At 32.1% G+C, this 22,675-nt stretch overlaps 1 protein-coding gene across 1 annotated transcript; it reads left to right on the top strand.

Annotated features, from left to right (window-relative positions):
- Window positions 1–8,278: 8,278 nt before the first annotated feature.
- Window positions 8,279–22,515, top strand: LOC133204534 (sodium/myo-inositol cotransporter-like). Its single transcript, XM_061340283.1, has 16 exons — window positions 8,279–8,364; window positions 8,729–8,882; window positions 9,243–9,314; window positions 9,457–9,561; window positions 10,102–10,161; window positions 10,301–10,405; window positions 10,553–10,658; window positions 11,858–11,938; window positions 16,450–16,661; window positions 16,999–17,134; window positions 18,488–18,595; window positions 20,192–20,342; window positions 20,688–20,856; window positions 20,984–21,205; window positions 21,728–21,950; window positions 22,066–22,515. Exons 2-16 carry the CDS (start codon window positions 8,751–8,753, stop codon window positions 22,284–22,286), a joined length of 2,103 nt encoding a protein of 700 aa, XP_061196267.1. The 5' UTR covers window positions 8,279–8,364; window positions 8,729–8,750; the 3' UTR covers window positions 22,287–22,515.
- The last annotated feature ends 160 nt before the right edge of the window (window positions 22,516–22,675 follow it).

The raw sequence follows: 22,675 nt of genomic DNA, 5'->3' as shown, positions 1-22,675 counted from the left end.
CCCCCCTTTTTTCGAATAAGTAGCCACATTCCGCCGTTACCTTACCTTGTACTTTATTTCACGTGTGGGATAGCATATAAATTAACTAAGAGTGAGAAAAGTCCCTATCAAAACATTCAATACTCTGTTTCTTAAATATTCTTAGGTGTCCTGTTTCTTCTTATTAGCTGTATTTTTATTGAGACTCGAAACAATTCTGAGAAGTGAATAAACATGCAAGTCCATAAGAATGAAATATTTTCGCGCATCATTTATCTAAGATTAATAAAAGTCCTGATGTTTTCTATAAAGTATGTGTCCATGTTATTTGACAACGTTTTATTCACCTCAATTCTATCAGCTGTTTATCTTTAATTTTTTTCCGTATCTTTCGAGATTTTTTCTAACTTTCCAGTTGGCTGCATGATTCACACCTTGTATTTTGCTATCATGATGGCTTTTCTTTAGTTGTCTACAGTCGCTGGATTACAGTCAGGAGCATGTCCAACTTTACGAGATGAATATCCTCTTTCTATAGAGCACACTTAGGAAACATCTATTAACATTTTGAGAGAGTCAGGAGTGGTTTTCCGTTATCTTATCTGTTTTGTGTGCATGCAAGTCAATGATCTGAATCCAAAGAAAGGAACTTATTTCTATGATATCCATATCTCTTTTTTTTTGGGGGGGGGGGGGGGGGGAGATACATCATATCGTCTTCAAAGCAACGATAATTAATAGTGAACATATTACATATTCATTTGAAAAAAAATTCTGAGAAGATACATTGATACAGAAAACTCAGTTCTTTGAAACTTTTCTATGTCGAGTAGATTCAAATTTCCTCCAATAGTGTCACTATCCCCTCATCATATGAAGCATGGAACTACATATAGGGAGGGGCAAATTTTAAGATGTGATGACCTTCTTCTCTAACCCCCCCCCCCCTTCATAAAAAAATAAAAAATTCCAACATTGGTTTTCTTCAACAAGAATAGCATTAAATTCAAATGGAAAATAGTATGAAGTATGAAGCAATGCTTACTTTATCAGAAATGAATTTTAAGTCTTAACTTGATATGAAGAAAATCAGACAGCGAATAGAAAGAACAATAACTTATTATCACAGCGTAAAATGAATAATAAGATTTATATATGAAAATAATATTTAGTGTCATATATATTGAATTCATATAAGAAAATATAATGAAGTGCTGCTTTATAAGTCAGAATATCACATTATTTTCTGTGCTTATAAGGATATAAGGAGAAAAATGCATCCATCAGCAAAAGTTATCTTTCTTTAAAATATGTTTAGGAAAAAAATTACTTAAAATGAACAGTCTATATATAGTACTTATGATAAATTACTGTACTCTTTAAGAGATAGAAATATCTCAATTTGTAACAGTTAAATAAACCAAGTGGAAATTCATTTAGGTCAAAAGTTATAAACAACTATCAAAAATATTGGCAAAAGAACTGAGATGACTATGTAATTGTATCTATTACCAGACTCTGGTTAGACATGTCTGATAGATTGCCTAAAAGAGCAGGCTTTTTGACAGCATAGACAACTACTTCCTCAATAAAAAAGAAACTTGTAAATTTTCTCATTTTGTGATTGGTGAGCTAATAAATTACTTTGTTAAAAACCATTCTGATCTTATATGAGTACTCAAAAGTTGATATTTAAATTAAAGATGCTTGAGTTCCTCATTGAGAATATCTCTGTAGTCTTTAGAAACCAGTTCTTCCAACAATCTGTTGGAAAAAGAAGGACACTACTTGTGCTCTTTTATTAGAGCCTTTTTTATATTCACATGAATGAGAATTTATTCAAAAACTTCTACATGAAAAGAAGAAAGAAGTCTCTTGCTGTGTCTTCAAGAACCACGCACGCTAACCCTCGATTCCCGCCTACATTTTACACCCATTTAATTCAATACAAATGGCAGTTTGGACATTAAAACTTGACTGAATTTAAAGAAGAGTTGATTATTAATTGATTAATAATTTTAAAACCAGTGTTAGAAACTTAATTGCTCCTTTTTACGACTCTTTAAAAAAAAGGGGGGGCTTTAAAAATTGCTAGATTTTCAAAAACGTATGGAAATGGAAAAATGACCCTTAAAATTTTCCGTATGTTTAACTTGTGTAAAATTCAACATAAAAGATTGATAAAAGACCTTATATTATTTGTAATCTTATATGAAATTGATAATAATAAAATGACCATTTTCGCAGTTTTTTGCCTGTAAACATATGTTCCCCCCGTGAAACAACAAAAGCTTTGGCATGAATTTGTCAAATAACAAAAGTTATAAAACTCATAAAAAGGATTTTTTGTTTCACGGTGGGGAGAGAGAGAGAGAGAGAGAGAGAGAGAGAGAGAGAGAGAGAGATGTTTTTAAAATATTTTCCGTTTTCCGTTGATTTCTATAGTGAAAAACGCAATATTTACCAAAATTAAAGAGTTATCTCTTTTAGTTTCCCCAAATAATTTATTTTTTATGAAAATCCACATAAATATCTATAAAATATTAAAAATCATTCAAATATGTTAACTTCTGAAATTTGACTTGGAGGTAGGCGGCAGAACAATACTATCGTTCGCAGTTCTTTAACATTTAGATATATTGACGACGTTATATCAATTAATAATAGTTAATTTCATTCATATGTCGACCCGATATATCCCAGTGAACTCAAAATAAAAGACAATGCAGAGTCTGCCACATCTATTTTATATTTGAATGTTTTACTGACTATAGACGATAATGGCCAGCTGATAACAAAACTGTATGATAAACGAGATGACTTCAGCTTTTCCATCGTCAACTTCCCCCAATTTACTTGTATGTTATAATATATCACTATCACCTACATATGGTGTTTATGTCTCCCAGCTGAATCGATACAAAAGAGCAAGCTCAGAGTACGATCAGAGTACGAGGCAAGCTATTTACAAATAAGTTGATGTTACAAAGATTTCAACAACCCCGTTTAAAGTCTATGATAGTTATAATGACTTTGTTTGCAAATTCATACAACCTATTGTCGGGTAATATTTTTGCTTGACATGTTTGTACTCTTTGTATGATCACGTGGTCATGTGTTTATTTCTTTATATTAAATTTGACTCCTTCTACCTGATCAATACACGATTTGTTTTGTTTGCTGGATTTATGAGATTGGTTACTATTTGATATTTTAACCTTTTACATTTATGAGGCCATGCACATTAAATGTTAAATTTATATATCCTTGAACAGGAGAGTCCCCCTTCATTTGAGTAAGTTTGAATTCCCATCAAAGAAGGATGCTTTGTAGTTCTGTAAAAATGTCGAATATGTGAAGTAAACTTACTACAGAAAGACAGCTATAGATGGATCCAAAAAGGGTCGGAAAAAGTTTGATCAGAAAAGCATATACCCTTTAGGTTCAAGTGAGCTAATGCTAAGTTGCGTGGGATTTTTGAAACCCTTAGCATAAATAATAATAATTGTGTTTGTATTGTGTATGCTGAATGAATTCTTCATTGATTTTATACAATAAATTAATGCCTTATTAAGTCTTATACTCTGATTCTGAATTTTACTCTAATTAGAATTACTCTAATTCTAAATGATAAGTCATACAATTGTACCGGATCCGTTTTTTTCAAAGAAAGACAAGATATTGAAACGATCATAATAACTATAGAGGAATTATTCTAGTAAGTAAATTTAGACTTTCTTCTTCTATGGAATATAGGAATTAAAATATATTAGAATATAAGAGTTAAATTTACCACACATGCTTGATTCAAATTTAAGAAAAGGTGACAAGAACGTAGGGTTAATACCTAATACGATCACGTGGAGTTTAATGTTCTTTTTCTTTAAAATAATATAATTGACAAAAAATATTTGATAAGAATTTTAAATATTTATTTAATACGTAAATGTGCTGAATATATTAGGAAAAAATTAAAGGTGTATGAGGATACTTTGTCAGCATCTCTGAAGTGAACAAAAAAGCACATATAGAAAAGAAATTAGAAATAGTAAAGGAAGATTTTAATATGTATTTAATTGTCTAAAGTATCAAGCTTTACAAAATCAATGATACGAAATTCATTGGTGTAGCCTGGATGCTTAAACTACAAATTCTAATTTCAAAGTGTTCTAAATATTAAGGAAATGTCGAAAATTGCATTATCTATTTCATATTTTGCCTCAGTCAAAGAGGTTTCTGTAACAGGATTATATAACTACTTCAGACTTGACATACTAATAACTCTAGATTACTATTATAGTAGTAGTTAATTAGTCTAGGGAACAACTAATACCATCCTTTACTTTGATTTGCTTTACAGTTAACTCTAGGTAATAATCTACTGATAAAATGTGTGAGGTCAGATTTGGTTCATCTATCTTGAAGTGAATCAATCAAATTCTACCAGTTTTCTACCTTTGACACTTCAAATTATCTTGGTTTAAGTGTTGGGTTTATTCGTGGACTTTCCTCCATAGTTTAATGAGTGTTATTAGCTAATAAGCAAGTGACATTTATTTGTCAGCATATAATTTGGTATTTGACCTGTTGCACACAAGCAGTTCTGCAAGTGCTAGAATAGGACATTACATGCACAATTGATAATAACTTGTTTACAATGTATTATCATGAATCTTAAGATTTTTTTTTAAAATTAAGAATTTCATATTTAAGTTAAAAAACGCGCTAACCATGTGTAATTATTCTCTGTCCGTCCTTTCGCATTGTGTCATAAATACATACAGGACTTAATAGTGAGGGATGGGGCTTTAAACGGTGGAAACCCCACTACCTAATGCGTATATGTTAACCTGACGCTTTATTCAACCTCCAATTGATATGCTCCACTTCATTCCATGTAAATAGAACGAACTAAGAAAGGGGCGACTCTGCTTAGACATTAAAGCTAGGACTAAATAAAGGTAAGATTTTCTAAATGGTACCTGCATCAATGTTAAAAGACTAGTATAATATTACAATGTCTCTTTATGAATCAATGCTATTTGATACAAACATATTTCATTTCTTTCTTTCACTCTTTTATATCTGCATTGGACATTTTAAGTATACTTTCAATTTATTCACACAGACAGAAGTTATGCATCTTTCTCTAAACAATGTAATGTAATGTCGCAATTGTTATCTGTAATCTTAGAGATCTTGTTAGTTCACTATTTTCAGTGGTGAAATGTATGAATTTATTAAATAACTTGAAAATTGTAATGAAATTTTGAATTTTTGATATTTTTTTGGTCATGTCCTAGAGCCAAAAAGCTGTTACCTGAATTCATCAAATCATATGAAATATTTTCATTACAAACGGTAGTGAGATGTGACTCGTAGATCGATTTTTTCTGACCGTTATTTATGCAATATTAAATGCCTCGAGAAGTTTCTGGATAGGTTATTGCATTTGATGCACTTCTTTATTCACATCTTAAAAACATGAAAGAAATTGATGAAAATCACCTTAGTAACAAGTGAATATAAAAAAGATAGAAAGAGAAATTATAATTAAGCTGTTGAACTCTTAAACAATGTTACATAACATTCAATGTTAAAAAGTAAAAAATACCTAAAATTTCTTTAAATCATTTAAAAACAATAAATTTTTCAACAGTGACAAAATTGACAAAAACATAACATACAAAAAAGTGTGATAATAAACAAAATCACTGAAAACTCGGAAAACTTGTCATGCACAGGCTTCTTCAAGTTTTGAAACACACCGAAAGATCTTTCAAGTAGGGATGTTGAAACACGAGCATTTGTAAACAGTTTCCTAAAGAAATTAACACCATAACATTGTTTGGTCTTTTACTGGACAAATAAAACCAGTCATTTTAACACGTCTTGGAGAACCTGTAAAGTCATGAAAAGTAAATTTAGTATTCATTTTGATGAGGACCCGAAGAAATGAAATTTTACGATGCTTATTTTATCGCTGAGGTGTAACGTAAATATGCCTGTATAAATTACCTAAATATTTTCCTTGTAAGTTTTCCTTGTAAACCATCCTTATTCTATATATATAAGCATAGAAAAAATACTTCAAGAATGGAATCGGATTTTTTTCTGAGAACACATTGGATGTCCTTTTATTTAATCACATAAAAATGTAAATAAATCATAGATACATGAAATGCATTAATATCCAGAAAATCATTATCAACAGATTGGGGGGATTTCATTTTTTAAAAAATGTTTTTGCAGTAATGAAATGTGAAGATAACAGTAAAAAATCATGCTCAAAAATCCAATGAATGTAAAAGGAAAACATAACGAACAGTGATCGACCTAAAAAAATCCATAAACACTACAAATATGAGAAGAGGCATAAAACACAGACCCCTGGAAATTCCAGATGTGGGATCAGGTGCCCAGGAGGAGTAAGCACCCCTAATGACCGGTCACACCAGCCGTGATCCCTATGTATTGATCAGGTAGATGGAACCCTCTGTGGTCAATTCAGTACAAAAACAAAGGCCTTACGGTTGGTATGAAACAAGTCAGCCAAAATATGACCCAATGATAGGTTATATTTGTTAACAAGGTCATTAGAACGACCATAAAATTTACGAAATGCTGACTTTAAACGAGGCTGTTGAAATCCCTGTAACATCGACTTATCAGTGAGTAGCCTGCCTCGCTTTAATAATTTGATCATACTCAGAGCAAGCTCTTGAGTAGCAAATAAGTTGGGAGATATAAACACCATAAGCAGATGATACTGGAATACTGCTACATAAATAAGGAAAGTTGTCGATGGAAAAGCTAAAGTCATCTCGTTTGTCATACAATTTAGTTGTTAATTGGCCTTTATCGTCTATAGTCAGTAAAACATCTAAATATGAAACAGATGTGGCAGACTCTGTGGTGTCTTTTATTTTAAGTTCACTGGGATATATCGAGTCGACATACGAATGAAAATAACTATTGTTAATTGATAAAAGATCGTCGTTATATCTGAATGTCGAATTGAAGGCCACAGCCAGTGTTTTCCTCTTCTCGTGTAGAAGTTTTTGAATAAATTCTGCCTCACAGGAATATAGAAACAGGTCAGCTAATAAAGGAGCACAAAAGTCTCCGAAGGCTACAAAAATGTTGTCAATGAGGAACTCCAAAATCCTTTAAATAACAACTTCGGTGTACTTGTGTGTACAATCAGAGCGGTTTTCAACGAAGTAATTTTGCTGATGACCAATCACAAGATGTGCAATTTCCGAGTTACTCATCTTGGTTGACTGGTATATTAAAAGTATTAAACACTGAAATATGATTTTGAAGAATTTCTTCTTTGGAAAGTGAACTGTGAGTATGAAACAATACAAATTGTTAGCAGAGCAAACACAAGAGCTCGGAAAACATCAGAGGGGAATCAGGTACCATGGAGGAGTAAGCATGTGAAAGTAGAGATTTAAGGAGAATGCAATAAGAATGGCTTTATAGGAAAACTAAAAAAAAATTAAATATGTATTTCAGCAAAAATAACGCCTGTGAAATAAATTTAACGTATATTTTTGTTTTGAGTATCCGATGTCCTTTACAGCAAAATTGAAAATTGTATATACACCAATTCTTTTTAGACATGCCCTTTGAATATGTAGTAAATCTGAACTGGAAATCAATGTTCATTACAGAATACAAGTAACTTGGCATAAATGTGGCACTTCTTTAAAATTAACGTCTCATAAGTGGGTAATTATTCTAAAACGCCTATTGAAACAATCTATACTTTTTATATGTGATTTTAGTTGCAAAGATAAAAAATGTACATAAAACCCATGTACCTATTCCGCAGTAATTCTGGTTTCAATTACATCACTAAATGCCTTTAGTGAGCATTAAATTACAATTGGCTTCATGATAATTATCATGAAGCCGGCATGGTAATTGACAATAAAGAACTGGAATAAATAGACTAGTTTTCGTTTAATTTTAAACCACTCTGTACGAAACTTGTTTGCAAAGTTTTTATCAAGGACATTTACCTGCAACAAAGTCTTCTTTTTGTAGTGGTTTTATTTGTTGTGATACTGTTACATGTCTCTCATGCAACCTTATTAAATTGATTCATTATGTTTAAGAATAAGAAACATTTTTATCATCTTCAGGCATTTTGGGAGGAAAATATCCGATTTAAATCACATTGTATTGAAGATTGAAGGTTCTGGAAACAGCAGCTAGTTGATTTTTTCTAATAAAAACTCTCATGAAAGATTTTGTTGATATTGCATAACTTTGTTTACACTTCAGAAAAGATCACAATGAAACGTTGAGAATGTACCTTCTGCACAGAGGAGTAGTCTAACATATCAAAAATTTACCAGAGAATCTTAACTCAAGGTAACTATAGGTATTGCGCAACCTGATTTACTTTTTAAAATAAATGATTGCTTTGTAGAGATTGAAACATGAAGAATACTTGTTCGTAGTATATGTATTTCAATTTTTCAGATGACATTTAAGAACCTAATTTTAAATTGTGCATCACTAATAGATTTCTTGACTTTTTTCCCCAATTCAAAGCCCAAATTTTTGAAATAGCACAAAACGTTGTGCTTTGACGATCTGCATTATCATGAAGGCTTTCCTTAATCGGTGGGGAATGCTTGGATATTGTGCTTTATCACTATTCATTGAAAATTTCTTTAAAAAGAACTATGAATATGATTTTGCAGATTTGACTTCTACATTTATATTTTCACAGAAACAAAGAAAGAAAAAGCACCATGGGGGACAAGAGCGAAGCGTACTATAATTTTAAGGCAAATTACAATCTCCACACGGACACTGGCCTAAGTGGGGGTGATATCGGAGTTGTCATTGCATACTTCATTGTCATCATTATTGTGGGAATATTCGTAAGTATTGTCCTCCCAAGGGGTTTGATTTGAAGAACAGACATAACACCAAATGTCATATTTAAATAAAATGTTTTGGCAGACAAAATTTAGGGGGCAATAAGCAATCGTTAAAATAAAGAAAGTACAGGGTAGTTATTACGGTATTACGATGGTACCAGTTTTCAATCGATTTTCAATTAGATTCAGTTCTAATAGATGTTGATTACAATGTATATAAAAAGTGTTGATGTGTATGTATTGTGACACGACCAAAAAAACTCTAATCAAATGATAAGGAACAACCCACATATCAATTTTTCCATACTTTTTCCACTTATGAACATGCTGCATTTCTATAACTTATCCTTTTATTTGTAGGCAATGTATAGAGCAAACAGACAGACAGTTGGTGGTTATTTTTTGGCAGGAAGGTCAATGCTTTGGTTACCTGTTAGTAATTCAGTGCAGAAGAAAACATCCCCCAAAAATTCTATTCTCAGCAAGTCTGCTTACATGTTCTAAATTTCTTTATTTATAGTAATTATAAAAAATGTTTGTGCTTTTTAAACTCCTTCTGACTTCATACTTTTAGGTGGGTGCTTCGTTGTTTGTAAGTAATATTGGAACTGAACATTTCATTGGACTGGCAGGATCGGGTGCAGGCAATGGGATCAGTGTCGGTGCATGGGAATTTAATGTACGTACACTCTAAACTCACGGACTTCATCCAACTGAAGATTAATTTACTCATTCTAGAGATACAACATGACTTATTTAACGTCTCAACTACGAACAACTTTTCTCTGATACAGAGGACCTATACAAAATTCTGCAGCATCAGATTTTAAGAATTCATACTCAACAAAATTTACTTCAAAATAAGCCTTAAAGTTATGTCATAAGCAATATTTATGTCAAGTAAGAGCTTCCGGATTTTTTCCTTATAAAAATTATAATGTAAAGTTACTGTATAACGAAGGTGCGATTGCACGGACAAGGTGATTCTTATATACTTCTCCGCAAACAAGTTTCCGAGGAAGGGAGTAATAATAATTCAAATTTTTGGTTCACCTCAAATTAATATACAAACGTTCATAGAAATTTCGATCATTTTCGAACGCTTTGACAAAGTCGTTTCTTGTTTAATAAAAATAAGTATACAATTACATTGTTATGAAGAGTAATTAACAATCTGTTCTTATTATCATCATATTTAAATGTCCTTTCTGTTGTCTAGGCAATACTGTTGCTTCAGTTACTGGGATGGATTTTTATACCCGTGTACATAGCTTGCGGGGTATGTTCAAGTTTCACTTAGAATATTAAAATTTCATAGAAAGAATTAATTCAAAGTAAAAATAATTACCTTATTAATTTTCAGTGAACGTTATAAGCTTCCTTTTCTGAAACTTTATACTTTTATTGTGCTTCAATAGACGTATACAATGCCTCAGTACCTCTCCAAGCGATTTGGTGGGAAACGGCTTCGAATCTACTTTGCAGTTCTTTCGCTTATCCTGTACATTTTTACAAAATGTTCGGTAAGTATGAATACTGTAAGTACATGTATGATTAGTGCAGTATTTGACTTTTAATGATACTGTTGCATATGTCAGTTTTAAAATGTTATTTTCGACAATTTGTGAATTAAGAGGCCAGATTTCAACGTATTTCTTTGTTTTACACAGGGAGACCTTTTCACTGGAGCTCTCTTCATTCAGCAATCTCTCAGGTGGGACTTGTATCTTAGCATCGTCATTCTTGTTTTTGTCACAGGACTTATGACTATAACAGGTATCATTATTTTTATAACTTGCAATTAACAATACTGTAAATATTGAGTACATGTGAAAAAAAAAACTTGATTTAAAATTATCCACATTTTTTGGCATATATTTTAATGTATATAAAGCTATGGTTTAGGGGCGTTAAAATATTTTGAAAAGAAAACTAATTCTGATTTAGATGCTAGCATTAAAACGGTATATAAGTAAACAAATATTATTATTAAACGTTCTGGAATTATCACTTGTGAACGTTCAGACAAATAAGTGAAACTTGCTGTAAAACAAAACTTGTGTCGCATGAAACTTGTTTGTTATCCAATTCATAATTTCTGTAAACTGCCATCCTAATTTTCACCCATCGTTTACTTCCATAGATGACAAAGGTACGGAAGCCCTGGAGGGACATTGACTTACTTGTTGTGACTTATTTGTTATAACTTTTTTGTTGTGACTTATTTGTTATGACTTTTTTGTTGCTGGTTATAACTTAGTGTAACGTAGCTGTGGAGAACGTGTGGCTTGACTTACGTGTATCATTAAAATGATATGTTTAGTCCTAGTTAAACTGTGGTTTTTGATTGATTAATTGTGGTTTAACGTCCAGTACTGTTGTGGCCATTAAATTCTTATCTGTTTATATCTTGCAACTTTGTTGTTACAACTTAATTTTTATTTGTTAATATTATTTGTTAATATTTCTTTTTACTTAATAGTCATTTCTTAATTCTTATTTGTAACTTCCAGTTTGCATAATGATTGAACGCATGAACATAACTACTAATTTATCTAGACTAATAAATTCAAAGGCAAAATATTACTTTCTTCTTTTCTAAAACTACACGTACCCTCCATCTTTCACGCCACGTTTTGGGTTAAGTAAATGTGTGATACCAAATTTAGAATAACAAGAATTAACAATTAAGTCATAAGAACTAAGTCAAAACACCTAAGAAGTAAGTCAATGTCCCTCCAGGGCTTCCATACAAAGGCCTCCAAAACTGCGTTTTAAGTAATTTTCTATATTCCCTGATGTCCAACATTTTTCCATTTTTAGAATCACAATAACTTTGCAAAGAAGGAAAAACATACTTTTATATCAAATATTTTTTTTTGAATATTTTTTATCTTTAAATATTAGTATCTATTATAAAGATAGAGATTTCTTTGCCAGTTTCAATTTTAAAATTTCTTTTGCAATAATTCCAGGTGGACTTACTGCTGTCATCTACACAGATACTATACAAGCCTTCCTGATGGTCGGCGGTGGATTGACTTTAATGGGACTAGGTAATGAAAAATCTATTGTTAGCAATTGTAAATCTACATAAATCAAAATATTTCATACTTTCTCTGTCATCATTCCCTTTTAATATTCAGATTATTTTGTTGTTCACCGATGAATGTATTCACGTGGTTGATAGTGTTAAAACAATAAATACAAGAAAACATTGATGTAACCATCAATTGTCGCCCGGGAAATAAATAAAGTAAACAATAGAAATGAGTCTTGATCATCAAACCGCTTCGATATGTGTGAAAAAGGCATGCGTCTTCATGATGGAGACGATAGTCGAGAATATTTTGAAAACTTATAGTCGGATGAAAATCGAACAAAAACGATACCCTTTTAAACTTTATCAATTCCTCAAGTAATGTTGGCTGCATAAAATATAATTTGAAACCAGACACATGCATCACCTATTTTCAAAAATGTCTTTCACTTAAAGAATATAAAACACGAACTGTGTAAAGTACTTTTTTACGTTTTTATGCGATAAGTAAAATTCGATGTTCTAAAAAAAGGGACCTGTCGTTTTTTCGATAGTAAATGATAAGCAACTTTATATATTAAATATGAAAAACATATATATTTTTACAGATTCACTTTATGGAAGTTCATATATTGTGTATCTCGTAATTTATAAAGGGAAAGAACATTCTGATTAACAATCTTTTTCATGTTTAGAAAACCTTTAATTCTGAATAACTTCTCCCACCTCAATCCCCATATACCAACACTTAAACTTATATGTATAGAGCAGCCCGGTCCTCCGGGCTGCAATGAAAGAGATAGAGAAATCTACGGAAGCCCGTTGATGCTAGTTCAGAAAAAGAAATATTTTTTATTGCGTTTAAACGCAATAAGTATTGCGTTTAAACGCAAAACATTGCGTTTAATCGCAATAATCATTGCGTTTAAACGCAAAAGATTGCGTTTAATCGCAATGTATATTGCGTTTAAAAGCAAAACATTTTGCATTTAATCGCAAAAGATTGCGAATAAACGCAATCTTTTGCATTTAAACGCAATAACTTTGCGATTAAACGCAGAAGTTTTTGCATTTAAACGCAATAATATTTTTGCGATTAAACGCAATGATTTTTGCGATTAAACGCAATAGTTTTTGCGTTTAAACACAATATTATTGCTTTTAAACGCAATAATCTTTTAGTTCAAAGGCAATAATTTTTGTTTTTACAAACAGTCATATATATCAAACTTTGCAGAGTGCAGTGGACCCACGCATACTTATATCTTTTATTTCTTTCTCTTTTTACTTATGAGGAAATTGCGTATTGTTTAGCTTTATAGAATCAGAAACGCTCTCTGAAAGGAGAAATCACTAATAATAATAGAGGAGAAAAATGTCGGGTATTAAAACAAAGGCAACCTAAGAACGAGACATGTCTTAAGCTTATTATTCTCTACATTCTTAATGAAGTTTTGGTCAGTTGCTCTGTTAAAAAAAAACTGTCCCCTACGTTGTTTGAAGGACTGAGGAAATGTTGGAATTACGTACAACATGATGAAGTATTTAGACTTTAATGTACATTCATAACCCTTCCTATGGTTGCATACGGTAAACACAAGCACATATGTGATGGATTTATATGAGATCAAAATCAAAATCAAATGAAAACAGATTGATCGATGTGTACTACATGTATCAAACTTACAAGTGCTATTAATACCACTGAAACATTCTCTATAAGTTGTGATATACGTAAGCAATTGATCAGACACTTCATAAAGAGTTTTGGGTTCTAATACATTTAAGACATTCAGGTTTTTAGGATGCCATTGTTTTACCACAATTTTCAAAAACTGGAAAATTTTGCAAAAAGACACAGAACAAATCGAATCTTCTTAAAGTTGAAGTGTCGGGTCCTAGTACATGTACATGTAATTATAAGCTTTGACTAATTCATGTTTGATTTTGAAACTACAGTATCATTGTGTTTAAATGCAAAACAAATCATTATAAGGAAGGATTATTGCGTTTAAACGCAAAGATTATTGCGTTTAAATGCAAAGATTATTGCGTTTAATCGCAAAAGTATTGCGTTTAATTGCAATACTATTGCGTTTAATCGCAAAAGTATTGCGTTTAATCGCAAAAATTGTTACGTTTAAACGCAAAAATTATTGTGTTTAAACGCAAAAATATTATTACGTTTAAACGCAAAAATATTATTGCGTTTAATCGCAAAGGTATTGCGTTCAAATGCAAAGGATTGCGTTTAATCGCAATCTTTTGCGTTTAAACGCAAAGTGTTTTGCGTTTAAACCCAATATACATTGCGATTAATCGCAATGTTTTGCGTTTAAAGGCAATGATTATTGCGATTAAACGCAATGTTTTGCGTTTAAACGCAATAATTATTGCGTTTAAACGCAATAAAAAAATATTTCTTTCTCTGAACTGGCATCAACGGGCTTCCGTAGAAATCATTTTATCTTTTGAAAAGAATTTTAAAAAGTTAACACTGTCAAGAGGTAAAATATTCAAGAAATCTTTATACTTCGATAAATGTATTCAATATTAATAATAAAAATGATTAATGTTTTCAATAAACTCTCTTTAAAACAAGGATAAATGCAGACATGTAAGCTTGTAAAATATTTTCTAAATATAAAACAAGCACCATTTTTTAAAATCTTGGCCTTAAGCAGTATGCTTATCGTATGTTTGAAGCATGTTTTCATATGTTCGACATTTCTGTAATGGATTTGTTAAATTTCACAAGTATTAGCAGTATGTTTAACATAAGTTTCAAACATTTGTTTATTATTTAATTGAAACATTTTCTGAACATAAGAGAAAATTCTAATTGTTAAAGACATGCTGAAACACTGTATACTTATTTCATGGATACTTGGGGAACAGTCAAAGTAATCTTCCATGAAAGTGGGGAAAATCTGTAACTGCTGGCCAAGGACGATGTCTGAGGTCAACGGTTTTTCAGGTCTTTCCAAGGTCTTTTTCACTACCTAAACTCTAAGTTTGTCTATTCCCCTGACATGAAATAAGTGTTTTACTACCTGAACTACTATATAAATTTTTAGTTCATGGTTATATGATCGCCGTGATATTCGAGCTTTCAAGTGATCACGACTTTTTTTTGCAGAATTACAGTTTCTCTTTCGTTATATCAGAAGTTCTTCAGAATTGATTATGGTTGTTTTATAATTTAACAGTCGAATGAACCGTTGCATTCTTAGCTAAAATAAAAACAAACAGTTAATCAATCCTGCAGAACTTTTTTACTTAACTTTTGATATAACGAAATAGAAACTGTCATTTGGCAAAAACGTCGTGATCACTTGAAAGTCAGAATATCACGACGCTTCATTCGACTGTTAATAGATTAACATTCTCCTTTTTTACGATGAAGCGTAAAATATTTAGAAAGATTTCAATTTTTATATTGACAATTGAGATAGTGGGTTAGGTAATAATCATACCGGAACATGCACTGACAAGCATTTATGAACTCCTGCTTAATATATTTGTTGCTCACCCTAAATGGAAAAATAAATTTGTTTTTGGTAAACGTTCATTTGTAACTTAGTTTAACATTCGCTGAAATTTGCCTGTGTACAAAAGAGAAAAAAATGCAAATGTTGTAAAGATATTTCATAAAAGTTGAACAAATGCTAGACTTTTGAGGACACAGTTGAGGGATGCTATATGTACATGTAACCCCTCTTTCAAAATGAGAACTGCCGTCACGGTAGCTCAGTCAGTAGAGACTCGCTCCGTGATCGGAAGGTCGTGTGTTCGAATCACGGCTGCGACTGACCTAAGTCGATAAAAAAAATAGGAAGCAACTGTTCCTTGGCCAATTGCTCGGCACTTTAAAGTGAAAGTTGCGGGTCCTTTGGACGAGACCTTAAAAACCAAGGCCCCGTGTCACGATAGGCCTGGTAACCCTCACTGCTCAATGGCCCTGAGTGCCGAGTAAAAGTATAAATATGAAGCCATTCACCGGTATATGGTGACGTATCTTTAAGAGTGAAAAATTCTCGAGTAGGACGTAAAACAACAAACAATCAATCAATCAAAATGAGAACTCCTAAATATATCCTAAGAAATAATGCCATTGGTCTTGCTAAGTGAGCAACAGATCAACAGTTGACTAGTATAATACACAAGCAATTGTTTAGAATGTATGGAATAAGAAGCTCTTTACATGTATGTAAATAAGTGTACAAATACATTTTTATGAAAGGATTCAGTTTTCCTAAAAACGTAATTGATTCTTTAACTTTTAAATATAGACATTCAAAAACGAATCCTTCCAAAAATATTCATCACAAATGTATTTTAAAAAAAAATAAGTAAAATTGTTATGTATTACATGAAGATTTCTATGAAGAATTGTTGTACTTTAAATCGTTAATTTTCACTTTTAATCATTATAAGAAAACAGAAATCAACAGAAGATGGTTAATATTAACAAGGAAAAATTTGAAACTGTAATACTAAGACGTTAAACAATTTTTTATCCAACAGCTTTTAAGGATGTTGGTGGATATGATGGCATGGTGAAAGAGTATCAGAAAGCCATGACAAATGAGAGTTATCAAATACCTAATGCTACCTGCCACCTACCGGACAAAAACGCATTTCGGATGTTGAGAGAAGCGGATGATGATTACATGCCATGGGCTGGATTCTTGCTGGGTCAGACACCAGGCTCAATCTGGTACTGGTGTGCAGATCAGGTAATGACATTTTTAAAAATATCCTTACATTCAGTATTCATTGTTGGTTGGATTTCAGTTTTCATTAAACCTTCTTTTTTTTTTACATTTTATTTGAATATTTATATTTTAAGCCCAAACAACCGTATTTTTATAAATAAGATTCTTTGGTCTAAAAAATCCAAAATATACAGTAAGAATATGATGCTGAGAATGCAAGTGTAAGCCTACACGTAAATATCATACAAAGTTATTTGTGAAAATAATATGGACTGATTTAATTTAAAAAAAAAAAACAAATAGGTGAAACCTTTTTAGCTTATACGTTAACTTTTTTTCTTTTTTGCTTTTTCAACAGGTCATTGTCCAAAGGTTACTTGCAGCAAAAAGCATCTCCCATGCTAAAGGAGCAACACTTATGGCGGGCTTCATTAAAATCCTTCCTCTGTTTATGATGGTTATGCCAGGAATGATCAGTAGAATCAAATATCCAGGTATGATAATAGTCTATTTCCAGCCAGCTTCTCCCCGATTATTCTGTATGATGTACAATCATTTTAAGATTCATTTTGACGCAGGAGACAGAATAGTATTCTATTGTAAACCATTTTTGAAGCTTATACTTGGTTTGTTAACAAAATAGATACTCCTAGTGTTAATGTTGTGTGTATTTTGTGTAAAAGATTTGTGAAAAAAAATGATTTTGTTACATGAAAACTAGTCCAAAATATCTGACGTTTTCCAGGGTTTTTTTCACGATTTTGATATTTTACGTGCCAGGAAAACGTCAGAACCGGCGCCTTTACGAAAACTGGGAATTCGCCGCCTCCAACCAGAGGCGGCATTCTCGGGTTGAAATGCCAAACTCACAATTTATCAATAGTACAATGCTTTTAGTACTCACCACCATCGTTTTTATGGTTTGTTTATAAAATATACAATCCGATGAAAACATTTTATCTGACTGTCGAGATTTGTTTTCATATCGTGCATTTTAAAATGTTTCAAGTTCCGCATCGAAATGATGAGTGATGTTTCTTTTCATCGATATTGGTGAGTACTAGAAGCATTGTGCTTTTGATGAATTGTGAAAACGGCATTTAATTCGGTTCCCAGGTATCGAAAATCAACTCCGATTGGAGAGGGCGAAATTTCCAGTTTTCGTAATGGCGCCGGTTCTGACGTTTTCCTGGCACGTAAAATATAAAAATAGTAAAAAAGCCAGGAAAACGTCAGAACCGGCGCCATTACGAAAACTGGAAATTTCGCCCTCTCCAATCGGAGTTGATATTTCCGACTACAAGAAAACAAGCAGAGAAATTAAGCTAAACATGTACTGTCAATACGATGAGAAAACATAACTGTGGCTTATGCTTATTTAGTGAATAGTATTGCACTGATAGTATATAATTTAGAGGAAGATTTTCTCTGACTGTATTCAAACATGAATTTCAAGAAACAGAAATTATTATAAACACATTGAACAAAACAATTATTTACACATAACGAATTAGAAGAAAATCCTCTAAAAATAATTTTTATATGAATTTCCAGTCTAAATTTTGCATCACTTATTTTCTATTTTCATATTCTAAACAAAACAATTTTTTTCTTTTCTGTTGCTTTTATATTTTTTTTTTCATTTTTTATTTAGTTTGGCAAAAGAATTCTGTTTTTTTTTTCTCACCCAGATGGTAATGAAAACTTATATTTTACATTCTTCTAATTTCTTAATATTGAGGATTAACACAGTAGATACAAGTTCAACCTAACACAAATTCTAACTATTTAAAATATTTTTGTATTCTGTATTTAAAACAATTCTGTATTGTCACGTTCTCGAACAGATGAAGTTGCTTGCGTCGACAGAGACATCTGTTACGAAGTGTGCCAGTCCTATGCTGGGTGTACGAATATTGCCTATCCCCGTCTGGTGTTAGGAATCATGCCCGAAGGTAAAACAATGAATTTTTAATGTCTTCTTAATCATAAATATTATTTACCCTAAACACTTTTTCCAGATACCAATAATATGTTTTTAAGGATTACGTGGGTTATTGATGGAGGTGATGATTGCCGCTTTATGTCTTTTTTAACCTAAGTTTACGATGGTTGATGATGGAGTTGATGAATTCAGCTTTGTCTTTTTAAAATGTTTACCAGGGTTAATTATGGAGGTGCTGATTGCTGCTTTATATGCCTTTTTAAGGCTTACGAGGATTAATGATGGCGATGATGATTGCTGCTTTATGTCTTTTAAAGGTTTACATAATTGGTAATGATGAAATTGATGATTGCATCTTTATGTCTTTTTTACCCAGGTTTACAAGGTGATGATTGCAGCTTTATGTTTTTTAACTGTGGTTTACGAGGGCACAGTGTGAACCATCCATCCTTCCTATTTCACTAAATTGGAGTTGATGAAAGAAGTAGAAAGACTACATGGTCAATATGTTTATGGTCATGGTGTTATGTTATGGTTTCAGCAGACAAGGCTTGTAACAGTAACAATATAGTGTTCAATTATAGTTACTTCTATTCATATGTCACTAGCTATATCCAAGTGAACTTGAACTAAAAGACACTACAGAGTCTGCCATATTTGTTTCAAATTTGGATGTTTTACTGACTGTAGACGATAAGGGCCAACTGACAACTGAATTGTATGTCAAACGAGATGACTTCAGCTTTTCCACTATTTATGTAGTAATATTCCACTATCACCTGCATATGGTGTTTAGTCTCCAAACTTATTCGATACTCAGGAGTATGCTCTGGGTGGGATCAATTTGTAAACTGAGACAGGCTTATGACAGATAAGTTGATGTTACAGGGATTTCATCACCTATGTTTAAAGTAGCATGTCGTAAATTTTATGGTCGTTATAATGACATTTCAAACAAATATAATCTATCATTGGGTCGTAATTAGGCTGACGTGTTTCATACCATTTGTAAGACCTTTGATTTTATACTAAATTTGACTGTTCCGTCTACCTGATCAATACACAGGGCTCACAGCGGGTATGACCGGTTGACAATGCATGCTTACTTCTCCTGGGCACCTGATCCGACCACTGAAATTTCCTTGGGTCCCTGTTTATGCCCTCTTCACAGATTTGTATTGCTTCTAGATTTTTTGAGGTCGATCACTCTTCGTTATCTTCACCTTTTTCATTAATGATGGCGGTATTGATTGCAGCTTTGTGTCCTTTTTTAAGGTTTACGAGGGTTAATGATGGCGGTGATGTTTGCAGCTTTGTGTCCTTTTTTAAGGTTTACGAGGGTTAATGATGGCGGTGATGTTTGCAGCTTTGTGTCCTTTTTTAAGGTTTACGAGGGTTAATGATGGCGGTGATGATTGCTGCTTTATTTTTTTTTTTATAAAGGTTTGCGAGGGATAGTGATAGTCGTGATGATTGCTGCTTTATGTCTTTTTTAAGGTTTACGAGGGTTGATTGATTGCGGTGATGATTTCTGCTTTATTTCTATTTTAGGTTTACGATGGTTGATGATGGCGATGATGATTTCTGCTTTATGTCTTTTTAAAAGGTTTACGAGGGTTAATGATGGCGGTGATGATTGCTGCTCTGATGAGTGATCTCGATTCTATTTTTAACAGCGCCTCTACTCTCTTCACTATTGATATTTACAAGAGAATCCGTAAGAATGCCAGTGTACAAGAACTTATGATAGTTGGAAGGTACTGAGAGCATCATCTTTTATTTCAGTATCTTTTTGAAAAGAATTGTATGAAAATTATACGTAGCCTTTTGATAAATACATTTTTAACTGGGAAATATATTTTTCAAATATTGAAATATGACTTTTAAAAAAAGGAGAAATAGCTTTTGAAAAAAAAGAAGATACAGATGTAATAAAATTGTTTGGCGATATCGCTCTCTGAAAGAAAACTGGTACATGTATTATTTTTGTTTAAGAGATATCTCCATGTATTTTTGTGTTTATAAATGACAAGTAAAAAAAGGTATCTCTTCTACCAAGATCTTTTCAATTGCATACATTTTAAAATTAATTATTCTTACAGGATCTTCATCGTAGTGATGATTGGGGTATCCATTGCTTGGGTCCCTATTCTAAAGGAGACACAAGGGGGACAGGTGTTTATATATATCCAGGAAATAACTAATTACCTCGCACCACCTTTTGCTGCTGTCTTTTTATTGGCCGTACTAGTACCAATGGTTAATGAAAAGGTATTTCAGCTTTAGTTAATAGATCGATATTTTTACATCAAAATGCTCAATATAGAAGTCTTATTTTGTAAGAAAATTACTATATTTTTAATTCTGAATGATTTGATTATCTTTATTTAATTTTTAGGGTGCCTTTTGGTCTTTAATGATTGCGCTAGTAGCGGGTGTGACCCGTATGATACTAGTGTATGCTTACAATGATAGCAGCGGTGACTGTCTCAAACCTGATACCCGTCCAGAAATATTGAAAAATTTTCACTACATGTACTTTGCTTTATTAATCACACTGATGACTGCACTGTTTGCAATTGCCATTAGTTTTTTCACCGGGAGACCTACAGAAGAACAGGTAGTATTTCCTTCTGTTTTTACAAGTTTATAATTATTTTATCGTTCTGTTAACTTGGAAGGTTTGAATGATCCTACTCATCACAACTAAACTTTTGCATTTAAATGTGCTATAAGTTAGAACGATGTGAAAGTTTGTGTGCACACTTGGAGTGATTTAAATTGGCATGAAATTAAGCATCTATATTTCCACTTCTTCCCATAATAAATGTTATATCGATGGTAATATAGTGACATTATTCCCTACTTGAAACATCTATGATGGTTGTATAGTACGGATTTTAGCCAGTGCTGCGAGAGCTTTTAGTATATATATTATGTAGTAAGAAAAGTAGATAATAATGTAGATAAGAAAATGCCTCTGTGTGTCTTGTAGTACCACCCCAATGATATTAGGATTCTTTTTCAAATTATTCCCATTATGACATGTTCAAGCAGAATTTTGATGACCAGTTCTGCCATAAGATTAGAATTTTATATGAACTTAGGCATTTGTGTTGAAAAGATTCCATGGTTGTTTTAGCTTTTTCGAACAACATATTGGACAAGACATGCCAAACTCAAAGACTGCAATGGCGATGTGAGCGGAGAATTTGACAATATTGGAATGTCTATGTCGGATATAAGTGAAAAAGGAACAAGTAATGGGACAAATAAACCTCATGTTTTTACTGTCGAAGAATCAGATTTAAAAAAGTACAGAGATCCCTATTTGGATCAACAAAAAATGGATCGAGAGGACACAGGTTGTAAACGTTTTATTCTAAATATATCTATAACGTAATCCATTGGTGATCGCATTATCTGTTTTTTACTACCTTAATATGAAAACTGTTTTTTGGTTCTGACTTTTTGGTTTAGATGAAAGGTCCTGCAAGGCTTTACTCTTAAAATACCTATGCGGAGCAGGAAAAGGGAATGAGGAGGAGGATCTGAAATTGAAAGAGCACATGGCGAAGGTAGCAGAACTCAAGCAAAACAAGATAGCTGCAATATTTCTGAACATCGGTCTTGTTTTGATCCTGATGATCGGTGCTTTTCTTTATTTTTTCTGGTCGTATTGGAGGTATGAACCGAAATAAGTGTACGTGTTTGAGGATATTTGAGTGAAGCAAGACTAGAGAAATTGATAGGTTCCCTCATTCCATGTGGATGAAAGATTGAGTCAAAGACTTTTTGTACGCTGTAATTGCTAAAAATGTGTTTCACATTCATTTGTAGAATATGGAATTTACATATTTTTTTAAGTATTCAGAATAAGCACATGTTTTACTAACAAATAATTACACAGAGGTTTCAGTTATCTCAAACATATCCTAAACATTATACTTTAAGTTTTCTAGTTTTATATGTAAATTCTATTCGGTTTTACAAAATGTGTCATAGTAGTATGTTATATTTCCAATTACATAATCCTTTACATAGTTACAATGTGTTAGTTTTGCGTGAATTTTAAATTTAAATTTGTACT

The sequence above is a fragment of the Saccostrea echinata genome, unplaced genomic scaffold, assembly GCF_033153115.1.
Source record: "Saccostrea echinata isolate AGI-Se365-2 ecotype Australia unplaced genomic scaffold, CSIRO_AGI_Sech_v1 ptg000054l, whole genome shotgun sequence".
NCBI classification, from domain to species: domain Eukaryota; kingdom Metazoa; phylum Mollusca; class Bivalvia; order Ostreida; family Ostreidae; genus Saccostrea; species Saccostrea echinata.
Note: the sequence above shows the minus strand (reverse complement) of the source record. Positions and strands in the feature narration are given on the sequence as shown.